The 13,374-nt window shown below is 42.9% G+C and overlaps 1 protein-coding gene across 2 annotated transcripts in view; it reads left to right on the top strand.

Moving 5' to 3' along the window:
• The window catches only part of LOC110508271 (pituitary adenylate cyclase-activating polypeptide type I receptor), an 81,868-nt gene that overhangs the window by 34,209 nt on the left and 34,285 nt on the right, over positions 1 to 13,374 (top strand). For both annotated transcript variants that reach the window (XM_090226136.1, XM_090226137.1), the window contains exons 7-8: positions 11,739 to 11,871; positions 12,113 to 12,266. In XM_090226136.1, coding sequence (XP_090082262.1) covers positions 11,739 to 11,871; positions 12,113 to 12,266 — 287 coding nt within the window. The remainder of the gene's footprint in view (positions 1 to 11,738; positions 11,872 to 12,112; positions 12,267 to 13,374) is intronic.

Genomic DNA, 13,374 nt, shown 5'->3' with positions numbered 1-13,374 from the left:
CTCCCCAATTTCATGGTATCCAATTGGTAGTTACGGTCTTGTCTCATCGCTCCAACTCCCGTACGGACTCGAGAGAGGCGAAGGTCTAGAGCCATGCGTCCTCCAAAACACAAACCAACCAAGCCGCACTGCTTCTTAACACAGCGCGCATCCCACCCGGAAACCAGCCGTGTGTCGGAGGAAACACCTGGCGACCGTGTCAGCGTGCACTCCGCCCGGTCGCTAGTGCTTGATGGTACAAGGACATCCCTGTCGGCCAAACCCTCCCCTAACCCAGACGACGCTGGGGCCAATTATGTGCCGCCCCATGGGTCTCCCGGTCGTGGCCGGCTGCAACAAAGGCTGGGCTCACACCCAGAATCTCTAGTGGCACAGTTAGCTCGCCACTCGGGAGGCCCGATCTGAGAATTTATTTGAAGAATTAGCTCTGAAATCCATCGGGGATTTAATTGGCAACACGATCTCTTCTACAGAGAGCTGCTCTTCTAGTTTAGCAGCTGTCTCAGGTTCAACTGTAGGAACATCTAAGTTCTCAAAGGTGTGGAGTAAGGTGGCATTACCAGCTGATTCTGAAGTGTATAATTATGAGTAAAAGTTATGAAAGCATGAATTGACCTCTAAATGATCAATACATGTGTTACCCAGCTCATCAGTTATCTCAGGTATGGTTTGATTTGTTCTCTGACGCAGCATTTTCCCTGGTTTCTCTCCATGTTCATCATTTTTGTATCGAGATTTACTAATTCGATTTTCTGTTTATCGAGTTGAAAGAAGATTAAACTTTGTCTGAAGTGTCAAACTGTTGTTTTAGTAAATCTGCGGATGAAGAGTGTGAATATGCCATATCCAAATCCCAGATGTTATTTGTAAGTTCCCCGAGTAGTTGAATATTGCACTTCCTTAATCTTGCGCTGTACTAAATAATTTGGCCCCTTAGATAAGCCTTCATTGATTCCTATACTGTGGTAGGAGACATTCCAGGGGGTTGATTAAGCTCAATAAACAGCTCAATTTGAGATTATATAAAAGCAACAAAGGTTTCTTCTGGTAGCAGTAGTGAGTTAAGGGGGATACCTAGTCAGTTGTACGACTGCATGCATTCAACTGGGATTCGATCCAGCAACCTTGCGGTTACTCGCCCAGTGCTCTATCCACTAGGCTACCTGCTTCCCTTTAAGGCTACAAGGGTGATAACTGGGCTGTGTATTTGGTATAAGTAGTTTCATAGTAAGAGGATAATGATTCGAAATGACTATAGCTTGGTAATCACACTCCGCGATAAGTGGCAGAAATCTATTGTCCTGGAAAAAGAAGTCTACGTGAGAAGGTCTTATGCGAACGGTATGTTTTTACTAATTAAAATGGCTGCTCCTCATGTTTTTAGAATGAAAATTGGAATATGATTGACCGATCCACTTTCCTTTTAAACGATAGTGGTCAAAAGTGCGGAGATGTGTCTCCTGAAGAAAGACGATATCTACTTTAAGGTGATTTAAATGAGAAAGAACCCGTTACCTTTTACTGGGTGGTTTAAAGATGTAAAATTGCAGCTAGCTAAAGTGACCGAGCAACCAGCTGTCCCTCATGTTATCAGGCCTAGCCATGTAAAGTAACCAGCTGTCCCTCATGTTATCAGGCCTAGCCATGTAAAGTAACCAGCTGTCCCTCATGTTATCAGGCCTAGCCATGTAAAGTAACCAGCTGTCCCTCATGATACCAGGCCTAGCCATGTAAAGTAACCAGCTGTCCCTCATGTTATCAGGCCTAGCCATGTAAAGTAACCAGCTGTCCCTCATGTTATCAGGCCTAGCCATGTAAAGTAACCAGCTGTCCCTCATGATACCAGGCCTAGCCATGTAAAGTAACCAGCTGTCCCACATGATACCAGGCCTAGCCATGTAAAGTAACCAGCTGTCCCTCATGATACCAGGCCTAGCCATGTAAAGTAACCAGCTGTCCCTCATGATACCAGGCCTAGCCATGTAGAGTCAACCAGCTGTCCCTCATGATACCAGGCCTAGCCATGTAAAGTCAACCAGCTGTCCCTCATGATACCAGGCCTAGCCATGTAAAGTAACCAGCTGTCCCTCATGATACCAGGTCTAGCCATGTAAAGTAACCAGCTGTCCCTCATGATACCAGTCCTAGCCATGTAAAGTAACCAGCTGTCCCTCATGTTATCAGGCCTAGCCATGTAAAGTAACCAGCTGTCCCTCATGTTATCAGGCCTAGCCATGTAAAGTAACCAGCTGTCCCTCATGTTATCAGGCCTAGCCATGTAAAGTAACCAGCTGTCCCTCATGATATCAGGCTTAGCCATGTAAAGTCAACCAGCTGTCCCTCATGATATCAGACCTAGCCATGTAAAGTAACCAGCTGTCCCCCATGTTATCAGGCCTAGCCATGTAAAGTAACCAGCTCTCCCTCATGATACCAGGCCTAGCCATGTAAAGTCAACCAGCTGTCCCTCATGATACCAGGCCTAGCCATGTAAAGTAACCAGCTGTCCCTCATGATACCAGGTCTAGCCATGTAAAGTAACCAGCTGTCCCTCATGATACCAGGCCTAGCCATGTAAAGTAACCAGCTGTCCCTAATGTTATCAGGCCTAGCCATGTAAAGTAACCAGCTGTCCCTCATGATACCAGGCCTAGCCATGTAAAGTAACCAGCTGTCCCTCATGATACCAGACCTAGCCATGTAAAGTAACCAGCTGTCCCTCATGTTATCAGGCCTTGCCATGTAAAGTAACCAGCTGTCCCTCATGATACCAGGCCTAGCCATGTAAAGTAACCAGCTGTCCCTCATGATACCAGGCCTAGCCATGTAAAGTAACCAGCTGTCCCTCATGATACCAGGCCTAGCCATGTAAAGTATCCAGCTGTCCCTCGTGATACCAGGCCTAGCCATGTAAAGTCAACCAGCTGTCCCTCTCATGATATCAGACCTAGCCATGTAAAGTAACCAGCTGTCCCTCGTGATACCAGGTCTAGCCATGTAAAGTAACCAGCTGTCCCTCATGATATCAGACCTAGCCATGTAAAGTAACCAGCTGTCCCTCATGATACCAGGTCTAGCCATGTAAAGTAACCAGCTGTCCCTCATGATACCAGACCTAGCCATGTAAAGTAACCAGCTGTCCCTCATGATACCAGGCCTAGCCATGTAAAGTAACCAGCTGTCCCTCATGATACCAGGCCTAGCCATGTAAAGTCAGGTGGGAAAACGATAAATACCAGATTACAATAACAACTGATCCATTAAACATTTCCCCAGATCTGTGCCTCGAGACAATCCTTTCTCTCTACGGACAATTCCTTTGACGTCATGGCTTGATTTTTTCTCTGACATGCACTGTGAACTGTGGGACCTTATATAGACAGGTGTGTGAATTTCCAAATCTCTTCAATGAATTGAATTTACCACAGGTGGACTCCAATGAAGTTGTAGATACATCTCAAAGATAATCAATGGATGGATGCACCTGAGCTCAATTTCGAGTCTCATAGCAAAGGGTCTGAATACTTATGTAAGTAAGGCATTTCAATTACTGTGTATATATTTTATTCAATCCATTTTAGAATGTTTTATTTGTTTTATTTAACAGGAAAAGTCCATTGAGACCCAGAGTCTCTTTTTTAAGGGGGACCTGGCCAAGGTAGCAGCAATAATCAATACATTAAAACATTAAAACATGATCCAGCCTAAAAAAAAGCTTTTACACTCCATAACAGAGTCTCCCATCAATATTTTAAATTATTTCAGTGGCACTAACATATCTAGATGAAGCATGGATTGCAGACTATTCCATGAGTCTGGTGCACAAGAAGAGAAGGCAGTCTTGCATAATACTGTGAATGTCCTGGGGACATTAAGTAGCAATCACCTAGCAGACCGGGTATGGTAACATAGCAACCACCAAGCAGACCGGGTATGGTACCATAGCAACCACCTAGCAGACAGGGTATGGTAACATAGCAACCACGTAGCAGACCGGGTATGGTAACATAGCAACCACCTAGCAGACCGGGTATGGTAACATAGCAACCACCTGGCAGACCGGGTATGGTAACATAGCAACCACCTAGCAGACCGGGTATGGTAACATAGCAACCACCTGGCAGACCGGGTATGGTAACATAGCAACCACCTGGCAGACCGGGTATGGTAACATAGCAACCACCTGGCAGACCGGGTATGGTAACATAGCAACCACCTAGCAGACCGGGTATGGTAACATAGCAACCACCTAGCAGACCGGGTATGGTAACATAGCAACCACCTGGCAGACCGGGTATGGTAACATAGCAACCACCAAGCAGACCGGGTATGGTACCATAGCAACCACCTAGCAGACAGGGTATGGTAACATAGCAACCACGTAGCAGACCGGGTATGGTAACATAGCAACCACCTAGCAGACCGGGTATGGTAACATAGCAACCACCTGGCAGACCGGGTATGGTAACATAGCAACCACCTAGCAGACCGGGTATGGTAACATAGCAACCACCTGGCAGACCGGGTATGGTAACATAGCAACCACCTGGCAGACCGGGTATGGTAACATAGCAACCACCTGGCAGACCGGGTATGGTAACATAGCAACCACCTAGCAGACCGGGTATGGTAACATAGCAACCACCTAGCAGACCGGGTATGGTAACTGCTGGTGGTGAAGGAGACCAGACTACAGATGTTAAGAGGGAGTTTACCCAAAAGGGCTTTGTAGATGAACACACACAAATGTAGCTTTCTGAGAATATAATGTAAAGTCCAACCTTCTATTTGGTGCAATGTGCAATGGTGGGTGAGTGACTTGGCATTTGTAATAAAGCCCAAGGATGCAGTCTCTGTAAGACGGAGGAGGCTGCATGATAAACAGAGTCCAGTCTCTGTTAGACAGAGGAGGCTGCATGATAAACAGAGTCCAGTCTCTGTTAGACAGAGGAGGCTGCATGATAAACAGAGTCCAGTCTCTGTTAGACAGAGGAGGCTACATGATAAACAGAGGAGGCTGCATGCACATACAACAAGTCACCATAATCAATTACAGAGAGAAGTGGCCTGAACAAGCTTCTTTCTAGCCATAAGCGGGAAGCAAGCCTTATTACGAAAATAACAATTTAAATTGAAGCTTTGTCACAAGATTATCCACATGAACTTTAAAGGACAACTTGTCATCCAATCGAATACCTAAGTATTTGTAGGATGACATTTCTTCAATGGATAAGCCATCACATGTGACAATGCTAACGTTCTCTGGCAGAGTTCTAGCTCTGGTAAAGGTCATGCATTTAGTTGTTTGTACATTCAAGACCAGTTTGAGACCATAAAGGGAGGCCTACAGTGATTGAAACGCAGTCTGAAGCTCTTCAACAGCCTGAACAAGAGGAGGAGCACATGAATAGATGACTGTATCATTTGCATATAGATGGAACTTAACTGGTTGCATCCCATTTCCCAAATCATTAATACAAATTGAGAACAACACAGGAGCTAAAATGGAACCCTGGGGCACACCTCTATTAATCTCTAGACAGCTAGACTTGTGATTGTCAGTATATACACATTGTGTTCTGTCAGAAAGATAGTTCCTAAGCCAATTTACTGCCCCTTCACTGAGACCAATGTTTCTGAGTCTAGCTAGCAACAATTCATGGTCAACTGAGTCAAAGGCCTTTTGCTAAATACACAAACAGAGCAGCACAGTGTTGCTTTTTATCAAGTGCATTAATGATGTCATTTGCCACTGCCATAGCTGCAGTTGTGGTGCTGTACCCCGATCTAAAGCCAGACTGAACCCTGCTCAGTAGGTTCATTTCAATTAAGATGTTAAACTGAGTTCACTATGGATTCATAGACTTTGTCCAGGATACAGAGTTCACTGTGGATTCATAGACTTTGTCCAGGATACAGAGTTCACTAGGGATTCATAGACTTTGTCCAGGATACAGAGTTCACTAGGGATTCATAGACTTTGTCCAGGATACAGAGTTCACTAGGGATTCATAGACTTTGTCCAGGATACAGAGTTCACTAGGGATTAATAGACTTTGGCCAGGATAGGGAGTTCACTAGGGGTTCATAGACTTTGTCCAGGATAGGGAGTTCACTAGGGATTCATAGACTTTGTCCAGGATAGGGAGTTCACGAGGGATTCATAGACTTAGTCCAGGATAGGAAGTTTGGAGATAGGATGATAGCTATTAGCATCTGAGGGATCTCCACCCTTTAGCAGTGGGAGGACATAAGCTGATTTACAAATGCTGGGTATGGAATTGGTCAAGAGAATCAGGTTGAAAATGTGAGCCACAGGTTCAGTAATAATACCAGCTGCTATCTTTAAGAGGTAGGGGGTCCGGGTTGTCTGGACCTGCAGACGTTTTAGTGTCTATTGCCTTTTAGTGCTTTATAGACCTCAATATAAGAAACAGGCTCAAAGTTCAAATGGTTGACATAAGGGCCAAATCATAGTTGACTGTAACAGAGCTGACATTAGAGGCCTGGGCCATTATCAACAACTGAACCAGCAGATATGAAGTGCTTGTTAAAACCCCTACAGTATCGGCTTTATCCTTCACTTCATTAGAATCCATCATTAAATGGTCAGGAGGGCCAGAGGAGACATTAGAACCTGACCCTGATTTGATTGGCTTCCAGAACTTGGTAGGGTTGTTTTAGGTTCTCTGTGGGCTGCATTTAAATAGTCATCTGATTTGGACTTCCTGGTCAATCCTGTGCATTTGTTTCTTAGCGCTCTGAAGGAGGCCCAGTCAACAGGAGCATTTGTATGTCTAGCTTGAGCCCAAGAGATATTTCTCTTTCTAATTAATTCTGCCAAGTTTTCTGAAAACCAGGGATTCCCTTCCACTGATTCTACATTTCCTCACAGGGGCATGCTTATCACACATCAACACAAATGTCATATAAAAATAGTCCCAGGCAGTGTCAACATCGGGAATCAAACTTACTCTGTCAATATTATGGTACAGACCATGTAAGAACGCCTGTTAATCAAACTGTCTAAAATGTCTTTTAAAAATATAACGGGGTTTGGCTTTGGTCATTTTTGTATTTCTAAAACAAACAATTGCACAGTGATCACTGACATCATTACAGAATAAGGCTGTAACGTAATAAAATGTGGGGGAAATCAAGGGGTCTGAATATTTTCCGAATGCACTGTTATATGTATATATAAATAAACATATACTGTATATCTCTCTCTACAGTACCAGTCAAAAGTTTGGACACACCTACTTATTCCAGGGTTTTTCTTTATTTTTACTATTTTCTACATTGTAGAATAATAGTGAAGACATCACAACTATGAAATAACACATGTGGAATCATGTTGTAACCAAAAGAAGTGTTGAACAAATCAAAATATATTTTATATTTGAGATTCTTCAAAGGATCCACCCTTCGTCTTGATGAAAGCTCTGCATACTCTTGGCACATCAGCTCATTGCAACTTTTATTGATCATAGTGATTCAGGAGTATCATTAAAACAGGTTAATATGCCCCGCCAACATTAGACAACTATACAGAAAACCCTTAAATTGCTGAAATAACTTAATAAAATCAATGATGAGAGAATAGTCAGATGAATTGATACCTGGCAAACATGGTGGCGTAGCAGGAAGATGTGAATGCCATGAACCAAGAGGTTGTGAGTTCAAATCCCAGGAGAGGACATGTTGTATAATAATTACTGTATAAATGAACATGCACAATGTATGTCAAATATGTAAGTTGAAAACACTATGCTAAATGCACTGTGTGTGTGAGTATCCTTGACAACAGACAAAGAGCTATGACAGGAGCAGTAGTTCACCAATCAGGGCCTTGATTGGCTGAGGAATAATAAAGTGATGTGTAATATTTTTCATGAATATCTCATGTTCTGAAAACATGAAAACCACGTTCTGAGAACATGAAAACCACGTTCTGAGAACATGAAAATCACGTTCTGAGAACATGAAAACATGAAAACCACGTTCTGAGAACATGAAAACATGAAAACCACGTTCTGAGAACATGAAAACCACGTTCTGAAAACATGAAAACCACGTTCTGAGAACATGAAAACCACGTTCTGAGAACATGAAAACATGAAAACCACGTTCTGAGAACATGAAAACCACGTTCTGAGAACATGAAAACCACGTTCTGAAAACATGAAAACCACGTTCTGAGAACATGAAAACATGAAAACCACGTTCTGAGAACATGAAAACATGAAAACCACGTTCTGAGAACATGAAAACCACATTCTGAGAACATGAAAACCACGTTCTGAGAACATAAAAACCACGTTCTGAGAACATGAAAACCACATTCTGAGAACATGAAAACCACGTTCTGAGAACATGAAAACATAAAAACCACGTTCTGAGAACATAAAAACCACGTTCTGAGAACATGAAAACCACGTTCTGAGAACATGAAAACATAAAAACCACATTCTGAAAACATGAAAACCACGTTCTGAGAACATGAAAACCACATTCTGAAAACATGAAAACATAAAAACCACGTTCTGAAAACATGAAAAACACGTTCTGAGAACATGAAAACCACATTCTGAAAACATGAAAACCACGTTCTGAAAACATGAAAACCACGTTCTGAGAACATGAAAACCACGTTCTGAGAACATGAAAATCACGTTCTGGGTATGTTTGGTGGGACGTGGATAGAATATTCTCCTAACCTACAGAAAACTAGACACATTCATGTTTTTGTCACATTCCCATGAAGCGTCTCTAAAACATTAATATCTTATTTTCTAAAAACATGAAAACCATGTTCTGTGTATGTTTGGTGGGACGTTTATAGAATATTCTCCTAACAAACAGACCAATATTACCACTACATTTCAGACAATTAGAATTTACTCATGCTTAGGCTGAACCGGGAACTATGTCTAATGTTAGTTTGGTCCCAACTGGTTCTGTATGTAATGTTAGTATGGACCCAACTGGTTCTGTATGGACCCAACTGGTTCTGTATGTAATGTTAGTGTGGACCCAACTGGTTCTGTATGTAATGTTAGTTTGGACCCAACTGGTTCTGTATGTAATGTTAGTATGGTCCCAACTGGTTCTGTATGGACCCAACTGGTTCTGTATGTAATGTTAGTATGGACCCAACTGGTTCTGTATGGACCCAACTGGTTCTGTATGTAATGTTAGTATGGACCCAACTGGTTCTGTATGTAATGTTAGTATGGTCCCAACTGGTTCTGTATGGACCCAACTGGTTATTTATGTAATGTTAGTATGGACCCAACTGGTTCTGTATGGACCCAACTGGTTCTGTATGTAATGTTAGTATGGACCCAACTGGTTCTGTATGTAATGTTAGTATGGACCCAACTGGTTCTGTATGTAATGTTAGTATGGACCCAACTGGTTCTGTATGTAATGTTAGTATGGTCCCAACTGGTTATTTATGTAATGTTAGTATGGACCCAACTGGTTCTGTATGTAATGTTAGTTTGGACCCAACTGGTTCTGTATGGACCCAACTGGTTCTATATGTAATGTTAGTATGGACCCAACTGGTTCTGTATGTAATGTTAGTATGGACCCAACTGGTTCTGTATGTAATGTAGAATGGACCCAACTGGTTCTGTATGTAATGTTAGTTTGGACCCAACTGGTTCTGTATGGACCCAACTGGTTCTGTATGTAATGTTAGTATGGACCCAAGTGGTTCTGTATGTAATGTTAGTATGGTCCCAACTGGTTCCGTATGGACCCAACTGGTTCTGTATGTAATGTTAGTTTGGACCCAACTGGTTCTGTATGTAATGTTAGTATGGACCCAACTGGTTCTGTATGGACCCAACTGGTTCTGTATGTAATGTTAGTATGGACCCAACTGGTTCTGTATGTAATGTTATTTTGGACCCAACTGGTTCTGTATGGACCCAACTTGTTCTGTATGTAATGTTAGTATGGACCCAACTGGTTCTGTATGTAATGTTAGTTTGGACCCAACTGGTTCTGTATGGACCCAACTTGTTCTGTATGTAATGTTAGTATGGACCCAACTGGTTCTGTATGTAATGTTAGTATGGACCAACTGGTTCTGTATGTAATGTTAGTATGGACCCAACTGGTTCTGTATGTAATGTTAGTATGGACCCAACTGGTTCTGTATGGACCCAACTGGTTCTGTATGTAATGTTAGTATGGACCCAACTGGTTCTGTATGTAATGTTAGTTTGGACCCAACTGGTTCTGTATGGACCCAACTTGTTCTGTATGTAATGTTAGTATGGACCCAACTGGTTCTGTATGTAATGTTAGTATGGACCCAACTGGTTCTGTATGTAATGTTAGTATGGACCCAACTGGTTCTGTATGTAATGTTAGTATGGACCAACTGGTTCTGTATGTAATGTTAGTATGGACCCAACTGGTTCTGTATGGTCCCAACTGGTTCTGTATGGACCCAACTGGTTCTGTATGGTCCCAACTGGTTCTGTATGGACCCAACTGGTTCTGTATGTAATGTTAGTATGGACCCAACTGGTTCTGTATGTAATGTTAGTATGGACCCAACTGGTTCTATATGTAATGTTAGTATGGTCCCAACTGGTTCTATATGTAATGTTAGTATGGACCCAACTGGTTCTGTATGTAATGTTAGTATGGACCCAACTGGTTCTGTATGTAATGTTAGTACGGACCCAACTGGTTCTGTATGGACCCAACTGGTTCTGTATGTAATGTTAGTATGGACCCAACTGGTTCTGTATGTAATGTTAGTATGGACCCAACTGGTTCTGTATGGTCCCAACTGGTTCTGTATGTAATGTTAGTATGGACCCAACTGGTTCTGTATGGACCCAATTGGTTCTGTATGGACCCAACTGGTTCTGTATGTAATGTTAGTATGGACCCAACTGGTTCTGTATGTAATGTTAGTATGGACCCAACTGGTTCTGTATGGACCCAATTGGTTCTGTATGGACCCAACTGGTTCTGTATGTAATGTTAGTATGGACCCAACTGGTTCTGTATGTAATGTTAGTATGGACCCAACTGGTTCTGTATGGACCCAACTGGTTCTGTATGTAATGTTAGTATGGACCCAACTGGTTCTGTATGTAATGTTAGTATGGACCCAACTGGTTCTGTATGTAATGTTAGTATGGACCCAACTGGTTCTGTATGTAATGTTAGTATGGACCCAACTGGTTCTGTATGGACCCAACTGGTTCTGTATGTAATGTTAGTATGGACCCAACTGGTTCTGTATGTAATGTTAGTATGGACCCAACTGGTTCTGTATGGACCCAACTGGTCCTGTATGTAATGTTAGTATGGACCCAACTGGTTCTGTATGTAATGTTAGTATGGACCCAACTGGTTCTGTATGTAATGACCTATGATTGTAGGAATAGTCCACATGACAGGACATATGAATGTTGTAGGAATAGTCTACATGACAGGATATATCTGCATATATCTCTCCCTGTGTGCCTCTAGCCATTTGATTGTAACAGCTGAACAATTTAATAGGTGAAATTTTCTATTATGGGGTTGTCTGATTTTGCTGTTGCTTGCTCTGGAAAATGAGATGTGGACAACCATTTTTTATTAGATAATTCAAGTACCGAAAAGGTACTGGATCTCAGCTCCGCCTGGCTCTCATTTGAATCATAGTTGCCAGGTTTTTAACCACCTCTTCCATCTCTCTCCTCCCTCCTCTCCCTTAGGAAGCTCCACTGTACCAGGAACTATATCCATATGAACCTGTTCGTCTCCTTCATGCTGAGAGCTATCTCTGTGTTCATCAAGGACGGGGTTCTGTACACCCAGGAGGAAGAGAACCACTGCTTCAGACACACTGTGAGTTACACACACACACACACACACACACACACACACCATGAGTTACACACACACACACACCGTGAGTTACACACACACACGCACTCACACTCTGTACTAGGTGGAGTGTAAAGCAGTCATGGTGTTATACTGTATGTGTCCACTAGGTGGAGTGTAAAGCAGTCATGGTGTTATACTGTATGTGTCCACTAGGCGGGGTGTAAAGCAGTCATGCTGTTATACTGTATGTGTCCACTAGGTGGAGTGTAAAGCAGTCATGGTATTATTCCACTACTGTGTGATGTCCAACTACTTCTGGCTGTTCATCGAAGGCCTGTACCTCTTCACCCTGCTGGTCCAAACCTTCTTCCCAGAGAGGCGGTACTTCTACTGGTACACCGTGGTAGGGTGGGGTGAGTAGAATAAACTGCTACCAACTGGGTTTGATCTCTGCTAGCCCACAGCTACTTTTTTCTGAATATTGGCTGTTACAGCTTTTGGTTCCTGGTTGGCTTTGTTCCTGGTCCATTATTACAGGGTGGCAGGCAGCCTAGCGGTTAAGAGTGTTGGGCCTACAACCGAAAAGGTCGCTGGTTTGAATTCCCGACCTGACTGTTTAATCAATCTGTCGATGTGCTCTTGAGCAAGGCACTTAACCCTAATTGCTCCTGTAAGTCGCTCTCGATAACAGCGTCTGCTAAATTACTCAAATGTCATATTTCCAATGTCACGGCCCTTATCAAATCAAATGAAATGTTATTTGTCACATACACATGGTTTGCAGATGTTAATGCGAGTGTAGCGAAATGCTTGTGCTTCTAGTTCCGACAATGCAGTAATAACCAACGAGTAATCTAACTAACAATTCCACAACAACTACCTTATACACACAAGTGTAAAGGGATGAAGAATATGTACATAAAGATATATGAATGAGTGATGGTACAGAACGGCATAGGCAAGATGCCGTAGATGGTATGGAGTACAGTATATACATATGAGATGAGTAATGTAGGGTATGTAAACATATGAAGTGGCATTGTTTAAAGTGGCAGCAGCCACTCAATGTTAGTGGTGGCTGGTTAACAGTCTGATGGCCTTGAGATAGAAGCTGTTTTTCAGTTGCTCGGTCCCTGCTTTGATGCACATGTACTGACCTCGCCTTCTGGATGATAGCGGGGTGAACAGGCAATGGCTCAGGTGGTTGTTGTCCTTGATGATCTTTTTGGCCTTCCTGTGACATCGGGTGGTGTAGGTGTCCTGGAGGGCAGGTAGTTTGCCCGGTGATGCGGGCCTCCTTAGCCTCCTGAGGTTGAAGAGGCGCTGCTGCGCCTTCTTCACCACGCTGTCTGTGTGGGTGGACCAATTCAGTTTGTCTGTGATGTGTACGCCGTGGGACTTAAAACTTACTACCCTCTCCACTATTGTCCCATCGATGCGGATAGGAGGGTGCTCCCTCTGCTGTTTCCTGAAGTCCACAATCATCTCCTTTGTTTTGTTGACGTTGAGTGTGAGGTTATT

Source organism: Oncorhynchus mykiss, chromosome 28 (assembly GCF_057628025.1).
Source record: "Oncorhynchus mykiss isolate SJ-2025 chromosome 28, ASM5762802v1, whole genome shotgun sequence".
Lineage (NCBI taxonomy): Eukaryota > Metazoa > Chordata > Actinopteri > Salmoniformes > Salmonidae > Oncorhynchus > Oncorhynchus mykiss.
The sequence above is the reverse complement of the archived record's forward strand: the minus strand, read 5'-3'. Positions and strand labels throughout refer to the sequence as shown.